At 43.5% G+C, this 18,461-nt stretch overlaps 4 protein-coding genes across 4 annotated transcripts in view; 2 read left to right on the plus strand and 2 right to left on the minus strand.

Annotated features, from left to right (window-relative positions):
* The window catches only part of vldlr (very low density lipoprotein receptor), a 97,186-nt gene extending 82,528 nt beyond the window's left edge, over positions 1-14,658 (plus strand). Inside the window, exon 21 of the transcript XR_011585673.1 lies at positions 14,649-14,658. The gene's annotated coding sequence lies outside the window, so the exon portion shown is untranslated. The remainder of the gene's footprint in view (positions 1-14,648) is intronic.
* pum3 (pumilio RNA-binding family member 3) lies at positions 1,843-11,841 on the plus strand. The gene is made up of 17 exons (XM_070850317.1): positions 1,843-1,909; positions 1,993-2,196; positions 2,849-3,035; positions 3,349-3,424; positions 5,181-5,274; positions 5,548-5,614; positions 5,743-5,917; positions 6,077-6,180; positions 6,835-6,913; positions 7,059-7,157; positions 7,646-7,699; positions 7,923-8,003; positions 8,180-8,322; positions 8,465-8,687; positions 9,132-9,219; positions 10,215-10,305; positions 10,645-11,841. Exons 1-17 carry the CDS (start codon positions 1,843-1,845, stop codon positions 10,772-10,774), a joined length of 1,962 nt encoding a protein of 653 aa, XP_070706418.1. The 3' UTR covers positions 10,775-11,841.
* Positions 13,358-15,535, minus strand: brcc3 (BRCA1/BRCA2-containing complex, subunit 3). Its single transcript, XM_070850018.1, has one exon. The coding sequence runs from the start codon at positions 15,532-15,534 to the stop codon at positions 14,752-14,754; it is 783 nt and encodes a 260-aa protein (XP_070706119.1). The 5' UTR covers position 15,535; the 3' UTR covers positions 13,358-14,751.
* A 686-nt stretch (positions 15,536-16,221) lies between these two features.
* On the minus strand, positions 16,222-18,171 carry LOC139218917 (E3 ubiquitin/ISG15 ligase TRIM25-like). The gene has a single exon (XM_070850664.1). It carries the CDS (start codon positions 18,019-18,021, stop codon positions 16,345-16,347), a length of 1,677 nt encoding a protein of 558 aa, XP_070706765.1. The 5' UTR covers positions 18,022-18,171; the 3' UTR covers positions 16,222-16,344.
* Between the last annotated feature and the right edge of the window lie 290 nt (positions 18,172-18,461).

The raw sequence follows: 18,461 nt of genomic DNA on the forward strand, positions 1-18,461 counted from the left end.
TTTGTTTATTCATCTTGTTGATGGCTGTGGGAAAGAAAGCACACAGAGATGCAGTAAGTGAGGTCACTCTTGATGGTTGCCCGGCAGAACGCCACCACCAGCTTCCCCTGCGTGTCATTCCTCAGGAATCAGGAAATAAACCTTTTTCTTTGAGCCAGAGAGCTCCATTGTTGTCCAGAAACTATTAAAAACACATCAATGACCATGAACACGCACACTGTAGTTTATTTTTACTCAGTCCCAACCTCAGAAGGCCAAGACTGAGCAAAGCTGCCATCAAAGCAAAAGGTGGATGTTGTAAAGAACCTAAAACCGATTTGTTTAACACTTTTTTGTTTATTCCATAGTTTTTATGTCTCTTACAATGAAGAAAATATTTATTTTTAAAAGAAGAAGAACCATTGAATGAGAAGGTGTGTCTGGTGCTTTATATATATTTAACCCTGTAACGCCAAGTGTGTCATATTTGATACATGAGGTTTTGAGACCTCTACATCATTAGTGTGATATTTTTTGTATTTTATCTTTGTTTTATATGGTTTTGTTTGTTTAAGATAAACATACTGAGCAATAAATTGCACAAAAATGCCGGATGTAACAAAAATGATGCAAATCACATTTTTAAAAACTTTTTTCAATAAACACTCCAGTTTTAAAAAAAATTGACCGGCAATTATTTCATGGTTCAGGCATTAAAGGGTTAACCAGGCCAAAATGATTGCGGTTATTGCTGTAACCATGGTAACGACGTTTGCCCCTTTGCATCATGGATGTTCTGGTTGTAAACAAACATGGCCGCTTCGCCATCTTTCATAGCTAAACACGTAGACACCACAGTGGCCGCTGCTTGCCAATTTCCTGGAGGTTGCCAGAGCGACTACGTTGTTGTGGACAAACTGCACAACTGCGGAGCCCAACAAACATTCAAAATAAACTGATATCCACGTTTACTAGCTGTCGCAACAACGTACGCTTTACGGCAGCGAAGGTTCCGTATGATTGGACGCGTTGTGCCGTAAACCGTGTTGGTTACAGAACGCATGGGCTCGAGTAGAGACAGCGTGAGTGTGTGTGTGTGTCTCTAATGTAAGTAACAGCAGGATAAATGTTGTATTTGTTGTTATTGCTCGCTGGAACTGTACATATAGGACACAGAGGCTTTGTCGGTAGTAAGAGACCTTGAGTTGACATTCGTTCTGTATTTTAAGTGGGTTCGGAAAAAGTTCCTTAAACCTTTAACGTTATCTAAGCGACAGTAGCGACAACATGGTCTCATAAAATGTGGATATGTGGATGAGCAGGAGGGAGAAATACCTTAATTTAGTGCACGTACGTGTTTACGTTTACTTAAAGCACTCGCAGCTGTTGTGGGTCTGTACATTTATGGGTCTCACAGTGGGTTTGCAGGCCTTAATGCCTCAGATGTCTCTAACAGTTGTCTTACAGTTGTGCTGTAATAATAATCATCAATTTCACAATACATATATTATCTGATTTCTGAAGTCCAACCTAATGTTGTGTCTCCAAGCTGAAGCTAAAATGCTTATTATTTATCTTCTGCATTCACCTGTTGGGTATAAATCTTCCTCCCCTCACACACACACAACTAGATAAAAATCAGATGACAGTTAAAGATTATGCTAGTCAATCTTGAAATGTGTTAGATTTGTATTTTCTTTTCCTTTCTGCAAACACTTCTCTCTGTAGTCACAGTCATTACCCAGGAATAATCTGGGACTTTGGCATGTAATTGTTTCTTGAGTCATAGATTTCTGATCACTTGTTTGTCCGTTCTTTCTGCTGTTGTCTTCATCTTGATTGTTCTCTGGGATCCATGTTAGGATGGAGGCTAAATCCAAAAAACCCTTTTCTCCTAAAGGCGGAAAGAAGTTTACACAGAAAGGAAAAGGTAAGCAGTGGTTAACATTAACCAGCTATATACACACCATTACTTTCATCCAGGTTTGTCACTGGCTCTCTCACTTTGTCCAGATTCTATAGGGACCAAACTTGGTGGAAAACCAGGCGGTAAAAAGCCCTTCAAACCGTACAACACAGAGAAGAAGGGCAGACTGGGTAAAGGTGGAGATGGCGGCAACAAACAAAACAAGTTTGCTTTCTCCAAAGGCGGGAACGGGCCGCAGAAGAGGAAACTGCCACCATTTAAAGGGAAAAATAAAGGAGGAGAGGGTGAAGGTGAGAAAACATCTTGTCTCTTCTTGCCCTCACACAAAAGAACGTGTCAGTTCACAGTCTGGTTCTGAATCAGAGTAAGTGAGCGAACAGAGGAAAAATCTAAATCAAATCAATATTTAGTGTGACCACCCTTTTTCTGCACCCCAGTTCCATGTTTTTGTGCATAGTTGAGTTACTTGGCCATGATTCCACGTTGGAGGTTTGGCTTTTTGGCCGCAATTCTTCCATGAAGACCACCTCTGGCCAGACTTCTGTGGAAAGTTGATGGTGTATCTATTGATGAGGCTGGCAGCAGAGGGGGAGAAATTGTTCCTGTGGTAGGACATTTTGGTCCTGATGGACCACAGCTTCTTGCAGGAGGTAGTTCTCACTGCACCAGGTCACCAGATGGTCTCAGCTGTTAGCGTGCAGGGAGAAGAGAGGAGAGGAAAGATGATGCATATATCAGTGTTTTACTTCTCAGTGTTCCTTAACATTTGACCAATTAATGTTTTCACTTGTAGTTCCTTCTTGTGTTCTTCCTGGATTCACAGTTAGCCCTCACCAAGTGGATTCACAATCTGAATCTTTCTCTTTTCTTGATCACTGATGTGTCAAAACATTGTTATTGATATGTATGTGTGTGTGTGTGTGTGTGTGTGTGTGAGATCAGGTCCGGTGGCTAAGAAGATGAAGAAAGGTGAGTTTAAGCCAAAGACGAAGGAGTTGACGACAGAGGAGCTGAATAAGAACAGACAGCAGAGGAAGAAGGACCTAAAGAACAGCAGGCAGCAGGCGGAGAGGAAGGATATGTTCCAGATCATCTGTCAAGCCAAACGAGTGTGGGGAGACCTCAGGAGGTACACACACACACACACACACACACACAGTCAGTCAGTCAGTCAGTCAGTCAGTCAGTCAGTCAGTCAGTCAGTCAGTCAGTCAGTCAGTCAGTCAGTCAGTCAGTCAGTCAGTCAGTCAGTCAGTGGGAGTTGAACCCCTCACCTTGGTATTCTTTATCCCTTTTCTACATTTTGAAGTAAAAAGAAAGCGAAAGCTGGACTGAAACATTCCTCTAGAGGTCTTGTATGTGCAGTAAGACCTTTCCCGTGGTGTGAACGCTGCGCTGCTGCCTGCTTATTGACAGATGATGGTGGTGTATCTGTTTCACAGGAAGAACTGCGACAACGACTTGAAGAAGAAACTGATGAAGGAGCTTCACGAGCTGATCCGCGGAAAGATCAAACAGGTGAGTATCGCTCTGCATTTTCATCTGTTTGCTGCAGATTTGTTGTTTTGTCTGTTTTTAAAATAGCAGATCAGCTGAAAAAGTGGAAAGACACACTTTCCCTCCCTCAGGAATTAGTACTCAAAAAGTGTCTGGCCAAATGCATACAGATTCATTGATTAATTAAAGTGTTATTCTTCATTTATCTGACCTTTTGCACCATATTTATTGACCCATCAGATTCTGTGACCTGCAGTGTAGGTTAGGTTAGTCGGCACGAGGAGTGAGAGAGTGATGTTGGGGTAAGAATATCAGGGCAAGTCACAGGATCTGAAGAGACACCAAATATGGTGCAACACCGCAAAGTGTCTTACATCTGTCAAAGGCTGGGTATCGGAATGAATGGAGCAGTGTATCAGTGGAGGTAAAAAGTTCAAATGGAGCGGTGGCTGATCGCTGGCACAAGAAAGATTTTTAATGGAGAATCAGTCCGGCGTTGACACTATGCAAGCTGCACCGCCACCTACAAACTAAATATGGACAATATTCATCCAAGCCTCAAGAATGTTGTTTTTCAGCAACATCACCCTTCTCATTAGGGGAAGCCGGTAACGCAGCGTAAGGTTATCTAACATGTGCTTCATGTTCAGTGTATCAACATAAACTGGTGCTGTCATAGACACTGGAGTGAATCTCAGCTTATGGGCTTGTGAGAGGTGGTGCTTTGTTTTTTTTGCGGCGTTTTTAATATTTCAAAAGTTGCACGGCCGTGAGCTGTGATGGGTTGTAATAACTGCATCAGGATGCATGTGTAGAAACAAAAAGATTCAGTGTTCAGATAACATTACTGTCCGGTTTCTCTTCACGTTGATGTTGTGTTGGATATTGGACAAGTTTATGTAGAAGCGTTTTATTACAGCCAGGTGTCTTCCATTTGTTGCTGTAAAGGTTGTTACGTGTATGTGGATGGATTATTGATTTGCACTGCAGTGCCCCAGGCCCACGTTAACATGAATTATGTCTATAAAATAAAAACTATATCTCGTGTGTTAATGAAGAGGGGTGATTAAAGGTTTGGGTGGAGCGCAGGAGAGTTTTAGATTTCAAATCAGGCCCCAGGATTCATAAGTTTGGGAATGACTGCTTTGAAGGATAATTATGATTTATTACAACTTGTGTAATATTTTCATAGGCTTGTCTGTCAGTTTTATCAGTAGTCATAACAGTTGACTTACCAAGTTAATAGGTGAGCTTTGGGAATACAGAGAAGACAGACAAGTATGCCCGGGTAGCCAGCTGTCGTGTGAACTATGGTTAATGCTTGTGCTAACTTTGTTCAACTGCAACCAATAGCAGGAATCAATGAACAGACACACGTATCAGGTAGTTGAGCTTCCTCGCTGCTTTTTCTCCAAGGCTTCTTTATCTGCTCTCTCTCTGCTTGAGTGGTAACACAGAGCTTCAGGTGTCCACTGATGCCGATTACAATAAGTGTGTCCTCCATTAATTACATCAGAACGTCTCTGACGTCAGAAAGTGGTGGAGCCATCTGACTGTATGCCAGGTGGATTTATTAATGTAATATTTTAACTTGTGGGATGCATGAATTTGGTGTCATTTCTCTCACGTCTCTCACGTCTTTATTGGCTTTTTTATATAAAAAATGCACTTCCCTTCTGGTGTTAACACTCAGTACACAGTCGTGCAGTTGTACCTTGGGGTAAAATGGAGCTCCATCTTGGACTGTAGTTTCTGACGGTCGCTCTCCTTCCTCCAGATGGCGTTTGCTCACGACTCAGTGCGAGTGCTGCAGTGTTTCCTCCAGTTTGGCAGCCACGAGCAGAGATTGGAAGTGTTCAAGGAGCTCAAAGGTAAGCAGACGCTATTAACTGTCTGTTACCTTGTCTGCCTGTCTGCCTGTCTGTCTGTGTGTCTGAGATCCCCATGTTATATGACAATTACAATAACAGGACACATGTCAATGAGGGGAATCATTTTCCCTGTTGACACTGAGGTGTTATCTAACACAGCTGACCTGCAGTCCGGCCCCTGGTTTTATATTAGTGACATACGAGGCCGGAAGCTAACTAGCAAGAACTGACATAAACAAAAATGAAATGTCTGTGCTTTGTTGGACCCCACAGATGACATCATTGGATTGTGTAAGTCGCAGTATGGCAAACACGTGGTGAAAAAACTGCTGATGTACGGGTGAGTCAGCTTCCGTTGCTTTCTCTTTGTTATAATGTCGTAATAATATGCACACATACTGCTATAACACGTCAGTATGTTACAATGTGGGCCCTAAACAAAACCATGTGTATGTATGTCCTCCACAGGAACAAGGAGCTGTTGGCGGCTGTGATGCAAATGTTTAAAGGTCACGTGCGGCCGATGCTTCGCCACGCCGCCGCCTCATCCATCATCGAGTACGCCTACAATGACAAAGCCGTGCTGGCACAGAGACTCATGCTCACTGAGGAGCTGTACGGGAACACCTTCACTCTCTGCAAGGTACACACACCTGCACGCGGTAGCATTCGGCCCCTCCCAGGTGTTATTATGCACCATGTTATTAGTTATTTGGTGCCGTGGTGCCTCTGCATCACTTTATGTGTGTGAGATATCTGCTGCGGGCTGAACAGTTGGCTGCCTCTCTGCCTGTGTGTCCAGTCGTCAGTGTGTAACACCATCGAGAAAGTGGCAGAGGGGAACCCGGACAAGCTGAACAATATCGTCGACGAGATGAAGCAGATTCTCACGCCCATGGCCCAGAAGTAAGTCGAGAAAACAAAACTTCACACACAAATGAGAGCTGAAATAAAATGAAGCATGCGCAGCTGAAGACAAACAGAAAAACACTGTGCAGGGCAATAGTTTCACTGTGTCTGTGAACAGTAGTGGTTTGCTCAGGGTAACCTGAGGCAGAGGGCTTGTTCTGAGTAGTCGATTGACTAAAATTTTTGGTAGCTGATGGATCATTGAATCCATTTCTGAAGCTAAATCCTAAACATTCGGGATACTCTGTCGTATCGTTGTAAACTATCTTTGGCCAGGCACAACAAGCCCTTTATACACTTGTCACTTTAGGTTCTGGGCACTGCTGACACGGGCCCTTTTCTCTCTTTTTGCACTACTTATTAAATATTTGATAAGAAAAATGATGGTTAGTTGCAGCTGTGTGTCAAGGTAAAGAAACAAGAATAGAAACAAAGCAATATCATGTTAACAGGAGTTACATGAATTTCCCCTCCTCAGTTTGCACGTTTATTTCTCTGGTCAGTTAAAGGTAATAAGCTTCACCCTTTCCTGATTTAATCCAGTGTACTTTCCATCACTATAATATCATTCCTTTTTTCACTTGTTTTTATTGCATTTCATTCATTTGTTGCATCCAACCCCCAACTTCTGTTGTTGTTGTTGTGTCTCAGAGAACAAGTGATCAAACACTCTCTGGTCCACAAAGTCTTCCTGGACTTCTTCCTGTTTGCACCTGACAAACCAAGATCGGTAAGCAGCTCTTCTCTCTTAATGCTGTTTAATTACTAACTATTTGTACAGAAGTTGGTTTCTCAGATAATGCTCTGAAGAAAGGTTCTGTATTCACCACTAACACGGCTCTCTTCTTTGATTTGTATTTGGTTGATGTGAACAGGAGATGATTGAGTCAATCAGAGAGTCAGTTGTCTACATGGCGCACACACACGATGGAGCACGAGTGGCAATGCACTGTCTGTGGCACGGGACAGCTAAGGTGTGTATAAACACACACACACACACACACACACACACACACACACCTGTTTTATTGTGTTTGCACAGATTACAGGAGTACAAGCCATGTTAAATATACTACATAGCAGATCCTTGGCTAGGATCTACTGAAGGAGACTGGTGTAATATTTATTTGCTAACGGCTGATTCAGTGAATAACCCTTGTGTGGGGGGCTGTTCACCAATATTAAACAACACAATGTAGGCCAGTATTCATGAGTGCATGTGTGACACCACTCGAGGCAACTGATCAGGCAACTGATCGCGCTGCTTTCTCTTGAGCCACAGAAGTCTGCAAAGACGTCTGCAGTTGTATGCCTGTGCCCGTTCACACTGTATGGCAGTGATGGGACATCAGGATCCTCCTCACCCTGCTCTGTATTACATGAAGAGAGTTCCACTTCCAATGGCAGGAAATAAAAGGATTCAAGTAAAATAAATGTGTCTGCTTTTGTTTTGTTTTTTCAGGACAGAAAAGTCATAATCAAAACTATGAAGACATACATGGTGAAGTTTGCCACGGTGAGTTCTCAGTATTTCTCCATTCGTTCATTAGATGATTATTTACCAGAGGGAAGGTTGTTGGGGCAATGTTTAACCAGGGATTTACCAGGGGTTTATCCAGCCACACGAGGCCAGCTCAAAAAGATGGACTTGCTGCTGAGGACGTGTAGAAATATCTGATCACCAGACCAGACATCAGGAGTTAACCTGAAACCTCCTCACGCTGACTGTTTGTCTGCAGGGGGAGTTTGGCCATCTGGTTCTTCTGGCCATGTTTGACTGTGTGGACGACACCAAGCTGCTCAAACAGGCCGTGCTCTCAGTAAGACTGATGCTGTGTTTTAATGATAATCCTGATTCTTTAAAAGTGACTGCAGTTTTCCTAAAAAAATGCACATCAGTATGACAACTGACAAACTGCCTGGTCATGATTTTTGATTTGAAGATGTGTGAAAAGTTGTAGTCATTGTCTAAAAATCTTGTTTCCCACGTGTTCAGGAGATCTTGGCGTCTTTGGATGAGGTCATCAGTAATAAATATGGTAAAAAGGTTTTGCTGTACCTGCTGAGCCCCAGAGACCCAGCTCACCTGCTGCCAGAGATCATCAAGGTGCTGGAGCAAGGAGATGGAAACACACACAGGTAACATTCGTGGAAACGGTTTCAAGTCTTTCGAATGTGGTTTTGTTAGAAGAGCAGATTGAAGGAGGGAAATGGCAGCGTGTGAACCTTTTGAAGCCCAGAATGAACAACCGTCACATTGCTTCTGTCTTCATCTCGTCAGTAAAAAGGAAATGGGGATTCGGAGGAAGGAGCTGCTGGAAGTTGTATCCCCCCTGCTGCTTCAATATCTCTGTGACAACACTGCTGCCATGGTGATGGACAAGGCGGCCAGCGTCACCGTTAGTGACATCCTAGCGTCGGCTTGTGGGGACCTGCGGCCCGCCATGACGGCCGTGGCTCAAATGGCCAATCAAGAGTTAGTGCCAGGAGGGATCAGTGGACAGGTGTGTGTGTGTGTGTGTGTGTGTGTGTGTGTGTGTGTGTGTGTGTGACTGATTTCATTATACTGATCAGTGTAAAAATAGAAACACATCAGAAGTAAATGTCTCAACAGTTTCATAATAGTTCTCCAAGCAAAGTTTAAAATGATCTTTTTGTGTAGCATTAGTTATCATGAGGTGAACCAGGGCTTTGAGTGCAGGATTCACACGTTGTTACAATGATAACTTAATAGGGATTCAACTTCAACTTAATGTTTCATTTAGCACCATCTGAGCAATCAGGAGCAGTTAAATTACATAAATCAAATAGTTTACTCCTTTATTATTGGTTAGACAAATGATGACAAGCTAACAGAAAATGTCTAAAGTGAAGTTTCTCCTGTGATGTTTGAGTGTTGGTCGTCTTCTTTGCTGTTCTTCACTCTGAACTTTGTATTTCTGCTGCAGCTTCACATGGCAGAGCATCCAGCAGGACACCTGGTGCTGAAATGGCTCATAGAACAGGACATGACACTGGCAGAGGCTGGCAAAGAGGGTAAACACACACACACACACCCACACACACACACCCACACAGGACCTCTGGTAATCAGGCTCTACACTGCTGGCCGATGAAGTGGTCAGTATATAAGCAGAGATAATCTGCTTGTTAAAGGACCACACTGGGGTTTTACATCTTTGAGCTCATTCATTTCAGATTGCCTCTCTGACCTCCGACCAGTTCCTAAAATCATCCCATCATCACGTTATCGTGGTGTGGGGGTTCATGCGCCCCTGTGAACCTGGGAGCTGTGTTGTTGGGGGGGCTATAGCCCCTGGTAGGGTCCCCCAAGGCAAAGTTGTTCCCGGGGAGGGGCCAGACTAAGGAAGGTGTCCGCATCTTCGGCACAAGCTGGAGCACATTCTCAGTGGGCGTTGGAGGCTGCCCCTTGTCACCGATCCTGTTTGTCATATTCATGCATAGAGTCACAAGGCACAGTGGTTCTGTTGGCTTCCTCGGACTGTCACCTTCAGCATGGGAGCTGGGAGTGAGTTGCTGTCCCAAGTGAGGGAGTTTAAGTATCTCGGGGTCTTGTTCATGAGTGAGGGTAAAATGGAGCACGAGATGGACAGACAGATTGGTGCGGCGTTAGCAGTGATGCGTGCGCTGTGGGCGGTCTGTTGTGGTGAAGAGGGAGCTGAGCCAAAAGGCTTTGGCCTTTGATCAGCATTCCCACCCTCACCTATGGTCATGAGCTCTGGGTGATGACCGAAAGAACGAGACCTCGGATACAAGCAGCCGAAATGAGTTTCCCCTGGAGGTTGTCTGGGCTCAGTTTAAAATGATTTAATTTCCACAAGATGGCACCGATTGCACTGTTGACTCAGGGCTCAACCTGTCTGCAATTTAGTGGATTAAGATAAAGACAGCAAAAATAATAACTACCTTGGGCTAAATATAGGTTAAAATCTTAATAACTTGAGTTGTGTCCTTGGTTCCTCCCCTCTCTCTCCCTCTCTCCGTGGTGTCCACCTCTGTCGTTCTCTCAGAACGGTTCAGCAGGATACTGGTGGACACAGTGGGAGCTGACAAACTGAAGAGCTGGGTGAAAGTCAACAGAGGAGCCATGGTCCTCTGCAGGTCAGTGTCTACACACACACACACACACACACACACACACACACACCGAGGGACACAGTACAGTGCTGTACTGTGTTCCAGAAAGGATTGATTCAGTTCGTCCTGTTTAACACTGACAATCTGAAAGAGAAATGGTTGCCTGCTTAATCTTCATACTGTGACATAAATATAATTGTGGTAATGATCCGCGCATAAATTTGCATTAAAAAATGATGTCATGTCTGAATATGAACTGCGCTCTTTACATGTTTCTAAGTGACTTTTTTTCTTTTGGTTGTACAATTAATATTTGCAGATGTGTGGTCATGAGCTAATCTTTGCCTGTGTTTTTGTGTGCAGCCTCCTGAACAGCTGTGATAAGTCTGTGGTTGCGGAGGTGAAGGCGTTGCTGGAGTCCATCCAATCAGAGCTCAGCAGCATCAGCAACAACAAAGGAGCTGAAATCCTGCTGGAGAATCTGAACAAGTAGAGACTTTTTATTTCAAACAAACTGGTGATGTTAAACTCGTCACTTCCTGTGCAGCAGTGGGTCTTTTTTTTTTTTTTTTTTTTTTCAGACCGAGTGTAGCTGCAAATGGGAACGTTTTCAGGAAGATGATACAAACTAGAACACAGTTGTGCCATTTCATGGAAAAAACATGGACATGAGTTTGTGAGAAAATGTTGAAGAATCTATCAGTGAGTAATGAAATAAAAGGGTTTATAGGACGAGGTGATGGTGTGAGAGAACGGGTCAAAATACACAGATGTCACATGTGCAGGAATTCATTTGCCAATTTGAAAATCACAAACAGTGCACATTACATAAATAAATAGATTTCTCCGTTGTACTGACTGCATCAGAACAACAACAGTGTCATGTCATACTCTGCTGTGGATTTTTTACACAAACACTGTTTGCTTTCCCGTCACCAAGCAATCAAAAGCTTTCCTGTTAAAGTGAAACATCTGCAGCAAGTGTTGAGTTTTAAAAGCAAATGGGAAAAGCTGCAAAATAGAGATGCAGTTAATTAGTAAGTGAATAACCGTATTTCTGAGGAGAGGAACTCTCTGTGACATGACTACGCTCATAATCAGATAGCAGATTGTAACTAATGACTGAAACACAGTAAGACGAGAACATTCGAGAAAAAAAGACCTGTTTCTCTTTGCAGTTGATGTAATGAAAACACAGACAGGAGCTTTAAAGGATCAATTATTCGAAATCACAGTAAACTTCACCGTCCTCTTGTGGTTTCCACCCATGCAGAATGTTGTGGTTTTATTTGTCCAGGTTTTGATCATCTGTTGCTGAGATTTGTGCCTGAGATGAATGAAGTTTCATTTTGGTGCTCACAGCACTGAAATATATGTTAAAATTATACATTTTATGGAAAAGTTGCTTTGTTTTTTTTTGGTAATTTTAACAAGGACTGCTGTCCAAAGGACTGTACAGTCAGTGGAGACAAACAGCAGCACAGAGTCTTTTTTGTAAGAGTTTGTATCTTGCGAGTGATAATTGTATCAACTAGAAATAAAAATAGTTTGAGTACATAATTAACACTCAGACACACGTGAGTTCATTCATCACTGTTAGTTCACTGTGACATTCTGTCTTTGGTCAGTAGTAGGTTAGAATATATTCGAATATAGAAATGTTGTTAAAGGAATAGTTTGACATTTTAGGAAACACGCTTATTGGTGAGTTAAATGAGAAGATCAGTGCCACTTTCAGCTGTCCTTTTAATATCCAGCTATAGGTAGGAGACAGTTAGCGTACAGACTGGAAAGTGGGGCAGCAAGTGTGGTTCTGTCCAAAGGAAAAATGAATTTCATGAGGGGGTTATATATCGGAACCACTTCATATTGCAGCCACTGATTTCCTGACTATTTTTGGCTCTAGTGTCATATTTAACATCTGGCAGTGGTAACGCACTACTGCACATTTGACATTTTGCATAATACGCTTATTCGCCGCCTTGCCAAAAGTTAGACCCATACCACTCTGTGTGTTAAACATGAAGCCTCAGCAGCAGGTGGTTAGCTTAGCTTAGCATAAAGGGGGCAGGGGGAAACAGTAGCCTGGCTCTGTCCAAAGTAAAAATGCCGATATGTGGTTTTATGTGGGATCTTATGTGCCAGATTATTTCTTGGCCAGAGGCAACCTCACAGTGACCATAAATCTTCAGACAGAGCCATGTTTCCTGTCTTTATGCCAAGCTAAGCACCTACTAGCTAACTAGTACCCATCTTCTAATTCTCTGCAACATACGCACCAATCACGTGGGAGCTCCGGTGCTTGAGCACCCACTGAAAAGGTTGAGCACCCACAGAGAAGGCTGACCCAGAAATGAACATATCATTCCTTGTTCGTTCATTCCAGCAGTGTGTTCTCATATAAATCTGTGGCCATACAGATATTTCTATAATTGTTTCTATGAAAAAATGAAGTCAGCAGCAGCCATGTGAGAGATGGAACAAGCAGGTTAGTTTACATTTACAATATTATCTAAATCTGCTTCGGTGGTTCCTATATTACAATCAGGTGAGCTAACTGTGTTTGCCACTTATAGGCCCATAAGAATGCTTATGGACCAGCTCACTGACCATCTGAATCAGATTAAGATCTTCCATCCATTACAGTCTGATCATTCTACAAACTGACATCATGATAGCTTGGGAAAGTGTGAGTCACACTGAATTAAAAATCTGTATCTTGTCTGCGTGTTCATATTTGAGTAAACGGTACTCTGCTGGACTAACATCAGCGTTGTGTTCCTGTAGGTGCTGTTTAACACATGGTCCATTTGTCAACTTACCAGGGACCAACCTGGAGAACCAAACTGCTTATAAAGTGTGACCAGCAGCTGGAAATGACAAATTAGAACCCTAAATTCACAAAAGCCTGATATTTAAACCAAATCAGTTGGAAGGCATGAATATGAATAACTGGATTATTATTGGATAATTATCCAAATATCAGAAATGTCTTACAGGAAGCATCGTCATCTCATTGTTCCTTACAGAACTAAAGAGAAGCTGCAGAAGGTCAGTGTATCCTTGGGTCCTTTAATATTAACAAAAGCTGTTTTATTTTACAGTTTGTGGATGCTAACATATCATACAGAAGCACCACGATAGTCACTCTTGGCAATAGAAAAAAAAAAAAAAAAGAGGCTTTCCAAATCTGGGATAAGAGGCAGAGGAAAAAGCACAATCAGTAAACAGGGTCAATGTCTTTAGATGCTGAACAGCATCCAATAACAAATAATCATTTACAGTGTACAGAATCTACAGTAACACTTCCAGCAGTCCAAAGGCACATTGTCTTTCCTCAGTGGGCTCTGAATCAGAGTGATTAGAACAAGGGAGGGAGGCCCAAATGTAGTTTTGCTTGTTTTTACCCACTGACAATAAATTACTAAACATCTGACATCATTAGCTTCCCATCTGGTTAACCATTAGTTTCCACTGTTCTAGAGATAGAAAAGCAAATCAACCGCTGTTGTACAGTTAATGCCAAAACAATTAATCGATTCATTTTGATAACAGATTAATTATTGAAGTCATTTGAAGCAAAAACTCAAATATTGTTGCTTCCTCTTAATAAAGGCAAATTGCGCCACATGAAACTGTGACGGACATCACAGTTCAGTAATGAAAAGAATCAGTTGCTGCCATATTTATCATACCGACACTACAACAAAGGTTTTTCATTCTTATTTAATTGGACAGTCGTTTTCTCAGTTAACTGTTTGTTTTTGTGCCCAAATAAGAGTAACTGGTGCAGACAACTGACCGTAACGGATTAAGTTCTTTCTCAGTAAAAACATTACATAGTTCCGGCTTCCCTTTATGCTGATTTGCTGTTTTTCTTTGTTGCACGTGACAGTAAACTGAATATCTGAATATCTTGAATATTCTTGGATTGTAGACAGCTGGCCAGACAGAAGCATTTTTCTTATTTTCTTACATTTTATAAACCAAACCAGCAAAACTAATGCAGACATCAAAATGATACCTTTGAATAGAAACATTTTCTTCTGACAAAATGAAGTCAAAGTTTAAATTTGTCTCCTTGTAAAAGAGCTGTACAAGGAACTCATGAGCTCAAATACAATACAAATAAAATTGGCTGTGTTATTATCTCATTTATTATTATGTGATCACAGAATAAGTGGGAAAAACTACAAATCTGACCAGGTGCCAGTTCCAGGGACTCATGCTTGAGAGATTTTTTAATTAATCAACTGGAATAATTTGGAATAGTTCCCCAAAGTGCCAAAAATGTTTCGCTTCCAGCTTCTCTGATGATTTAAAACTTTTCATACTCCACACTAAGGGCGCTTTTCATCAGCTCAAAGAAAGTGTTTGAAGCCTGGAAGGATAGAAAGTAGGAAGGAAGGTAAAACAAGCGAAACAGAGGGTGCTTTGGTAATTTGGTGCTCTCCAAAGTGTCCTCCACCCTCACAGAGCAGCCAGCTCCTGCAGCAGCCTCTCCTTCTCCCGCTGCAGCTCCACCACGCTCTGCTTGTTCTGCTCCAGCCGGTCCTCCAGCCACTGCAGCAGCGGCCCGCTCACCGCCGACATCTGGCTGCACAGGTTCTTGGTGAACACCGAGCCGTTGTGGATCTTGGTGACGGGGTCCAGGTGCGCCAGGCTGTGGATCTTGCGGTAGGTGTCCTGCTCCTCCTGGCACAGGATCCGCGGCAGCTCCACGGCCGACTCCAGGCACACCTTTCCGATGGCCTCCCGGGGCACGACGTGGATGGGGATCTCCACCCGCTCGTACTCGGAGCCCTTCTGCGCCTGCACGGACTGGAAGCAGGTGTACAGCACCCGGCCCGTCTTGGTATTCTTGTCCTCGATGAAGCAGGAGAAGATGAGGCCCACGAAGCACTGGTCCAGCATCTGGTACATGGCCTGGGTCCTGACGTCGACGTGGGAGGGCCACACGGTGATGTGCGGGTGGGAGTGGTACCAGCCGACCACCCGCATCGGCCTGCCGGTGATGTCGGCCAGCCTCTCCGCCTCCGTGGAGGCCGCCGACAGCTGCTCCGGGGAGATCTCCACCCGGTCCTTCCTCTTGTCAGAGCGGCGGAGTATGATGACGGAGTGGATGTGGACGATCCGGGTGGTCTCCACCTCTCCGATGCACAAACCCATCACCTCCTCCTTCTCCGTGCTCAGTGCGTGATTCATACACACCAGAAAGGCGTCAGACTCCAGGTGAACGGCGCTCACTGCCATTATTTTTCACAAATTAGTTTTTTTTAACCCGAGACGAACACGAAAACATAAACACAACATGACACAGGAACTGTAGCGGCGCCTCACTTCCGTGTTCTGAGGTGCGACACCAAAACATTCCGTGCAGGTACAACCGACAACGACTAAGGTTCCGCCTTTTTTTTTTCTCCCTCGTCTTATAAAAAAGCTGCTGCATACCTTGAGACCGGTCAGACCGGTTGCTTTCCAAGTCAAACTGACAACATTATTATTGATTAATAATAAGTTTATTTGCATAATGATTTTTGTGATAATTGTTCATAATGATCATAAACCAGCATTATATAAAAACCAAATCACAAAAATGTTCAATCAAAAAATAAAGTGCATTTTTTTTTTTACATAAACACAGGAACACCATAAGTAAGGCTAAACATGTTAAATCATTCACAGATCAAAAGCAATTATCATCACTGTGCAACTGTAAAAAGCTGCACAGTGCACCAAGTGCCATGTGCACAGAACTGCACTTTGGGTACAAATTTTGTACCGTTTGTAACAAAAAAGATTTTATTAGTTAAGACAGTGGATGGAGTGTAGTGAGTTTCTGGAGTAAATCACATTTGTCCTCTTATTGCTTTCGTCGTAATCAAAATATACTGGAACTAAACACAACTCACACCACATTTCATAAGCAAACGTGGCAGAGAAAGGTTGTTTTTAACAGTCAAAAGATAAACCAATACCTGCTCTTAAATCAAATGGTCTATCATGAAGCAAGTTGAATCTCTGTGAAGCTACTGAGTCACACTGCTGCCTCTCAACTTTTGGCTACTCAAGCTTACAGAACTCAGCAGCAGATCCACTACCGTACGAAGCAAAAACACCAAGTCCTTGATAGAGCGGCTGAGTGAATGTGGTGTGGACTCTGTGGAGGAGACTCATGGTTTCAGAGATGCTGTAGAAGGACAGAATCCCTGCCCTGTGGTCCAGGTACACTCCTACTCTGGAGGACTGAGGGCCTGAGATGGATGTGCTGGTGTTATTATGTCTGAATTCATAACTGTTGTTGAAACACTCAAAGGCCCAGGACTTGTCATCATTTCCAAATCCACTTTCATATCCTGTTTTGCTGATATCCTTGTATGTGACTGCTACTGAAACTTCGAATCTGCTCCTCTCCACCTCCCAGTAGTGACGTCTGCTCAGATTCTCTCTGCCCAGGACCTGAAACATGTCAGTAAATCTGTCTTGATGACTAGAATATAACTGTTTTTCACCCATCACTGTTGCTTTTCTGTTCCCTTCAGTTAATAACAGCCGTCTGTGTGCTGTGTTTGGATCCAGTGTGATTTGACACGAGTACTGTAAGAACTCAGCTCTGGTCTTGAGCTCTGCTTGTGGCTTTAAAACATTCCCTTCACTCCCTGTCAGTAAGATCTTGGTCCATACATCACTAAGAACGTCCTGCAGTTTATCTCTGACCTCTGACACAGCTGCTGTCACATCCTCAAAGTACTGAGGAGGGCGGATGTTGATGCTGGGTGAGTCTGTAGCTTCACTAAGACATGACAGTGAGGGGTAGTTGTGTAGAAACTGTGTGTGGTCCTCTGTATGTGAGAGCTGCTTCAGCTCAGTGTCCTTCTGCCTCAGTTTGGCGATCTCCCGCTGCAGCTTCTCCTCGACCTCTTTGACTCGGCTGACTTCAGTTTTCTGCCGGGATCTGATCTGCTGCTTCACGTCCGAGCTCCTGTTCTTGATAAGACGGATCAGCTGAGTGAAGATCTTCTCGCTGTGCGTCACTGCTTTGTCAGCAGAGCGATTGATGGACTCCACCTCCTGCTGAAGCACCTTCACGTCTTTCTCTATGTCCTGGATCCTCTGCTGGATGTTTTGCCGACTCACCCCGAGGTCTCTCTGCCTCTCGGTCCGTTCAGCGGAGGCTAAGACTGTGCTGTGGTCTTTATGTTCATCCATGGAGCAGAGATAGCAGATACACCGCTGATCAGTGCGGCAGAAGATCTTCATCACTTTACCGTGATGAGAGCAGATGTTCTCCTGAAGCTTCTTGGAGGGGTCGACCAGCTTGTGTTTTTCAAAAGCAGGGGATTCATAGTGAGGCTGGAGGTGTTGCTCACAGTAAGAGACCAGACACTGCAGACAGGACTTGAGGGCTTTCAGCTTTCTCCCAGTGCAGAAATCACAGGCCGCATCTCCAGGTTCAGCATAGCAGTGATCAGCTGGAGCAGCTTGCAGTCCCGTCTTCTTCAGCTCCTCCACTAAATCTGCTAACATGGTGTTTTTCACCAGGGTGGGCCTCGGTGTGAAGGTCTGTCTGCACTGGGGACAGCTGTGGGTTTCCCTCTGATCCTCCTCATCCCAGTGGCTTTTAATACAGCTCATACAGTAGCTGTGTCCACAGGGAATAGTTACAGGATCCTTCAGCAGATCCAGACAGATTGAACAGCAAAGTTTTTTCTGATCCATCAGGTTTTGTTGCTGCGCCATTTCACCCCAAAGCGGCCGTCAGTATGAAATGGTTTCACTTTCTGACTCCAGATAAAAACTGAGAACTGATCCATACCAAAGCTTTAGTTCCCTTTCTTCATGTTTGCTTGCCGATCTGCAGTAAATGGGGCCTCACTACAACATTGTTAGTTTCACCCATCGGTACACTTTCAGATCTGTGAAAGAGGCAGGAAGTAGGAAACTTCTGGACTGAATGGGACCGGCTGTCTTGGAAAGCAGGAAGAGGAGGGAGGGGTTATTGTGCTCCGATTCATTCCAGGAAGAGGAGCAGAGTCTCGTATGTTATGCTCATGTAAATATATAGACATGTGAAATGCTCTGTGATAGATAGAAGTTAGTAAAACAGATATTGTGCTTTATTTAGCTCCATAGCAGAGTGCAATATAAATAACCCACTGGGTTCTGACTCATTGTCCATT

The sequence above is a fragment of the Pempheris klunzingeri genome, chromosome 19, assembly GCF_042242105.1.
Source record: "Pempheris klunzingeri isolate RE-2024b chromosome 19, fPemKlu1.hap1, whole genome shotgun sequence".
Taxonomy (NCBI): Eukaryota; Metazoa; Chordata; class Actinopteri; order Acropomatiformes; family Pempheridae; genus Pempheris; species Pempheris klunzingeri.

Excerpts from the sequence above, each read along its gene's own strand:
- pum3 (XM_070850317.1), top strand. The coding sequence starts at position 1,843 with ATGGAGGCTAAATCCAAAAAACCCTTTTCTCCTAAAGGCGGAAAGAAG. Across the intron at positions 8,004-8,179 it reads TCAAACAGGCCGTGCTCTCA|GAGATCTTGGCGTCTTTGGA; the intron begins GTAAGACTGATG and ends CCACGTGTTCAG. Across the intron at positions 10,306-10,644 it reads GGAGCCATGGTCCTCTGCAG|CCTCCTGAACAGCTGTGATA; the intron begins GTCAGTGTCTAC and ends TTTTGTGTGCAG.
- brcc3 (XM_070850018.1), bottom strand. The coding sequence starts at position 15,534 with ATGGCAGTGAGCGCCGTTCACCTGGAGTCTGACGCCTTTCTGGTGTGT.
- LOC139218917 (XM_070850664.1), bottom strand. The coding sequence starts at position 18,021 with ATGGCGCAGCAACAAAACCTGATGGATCAGAAAAAACTTTGCTGTTCA.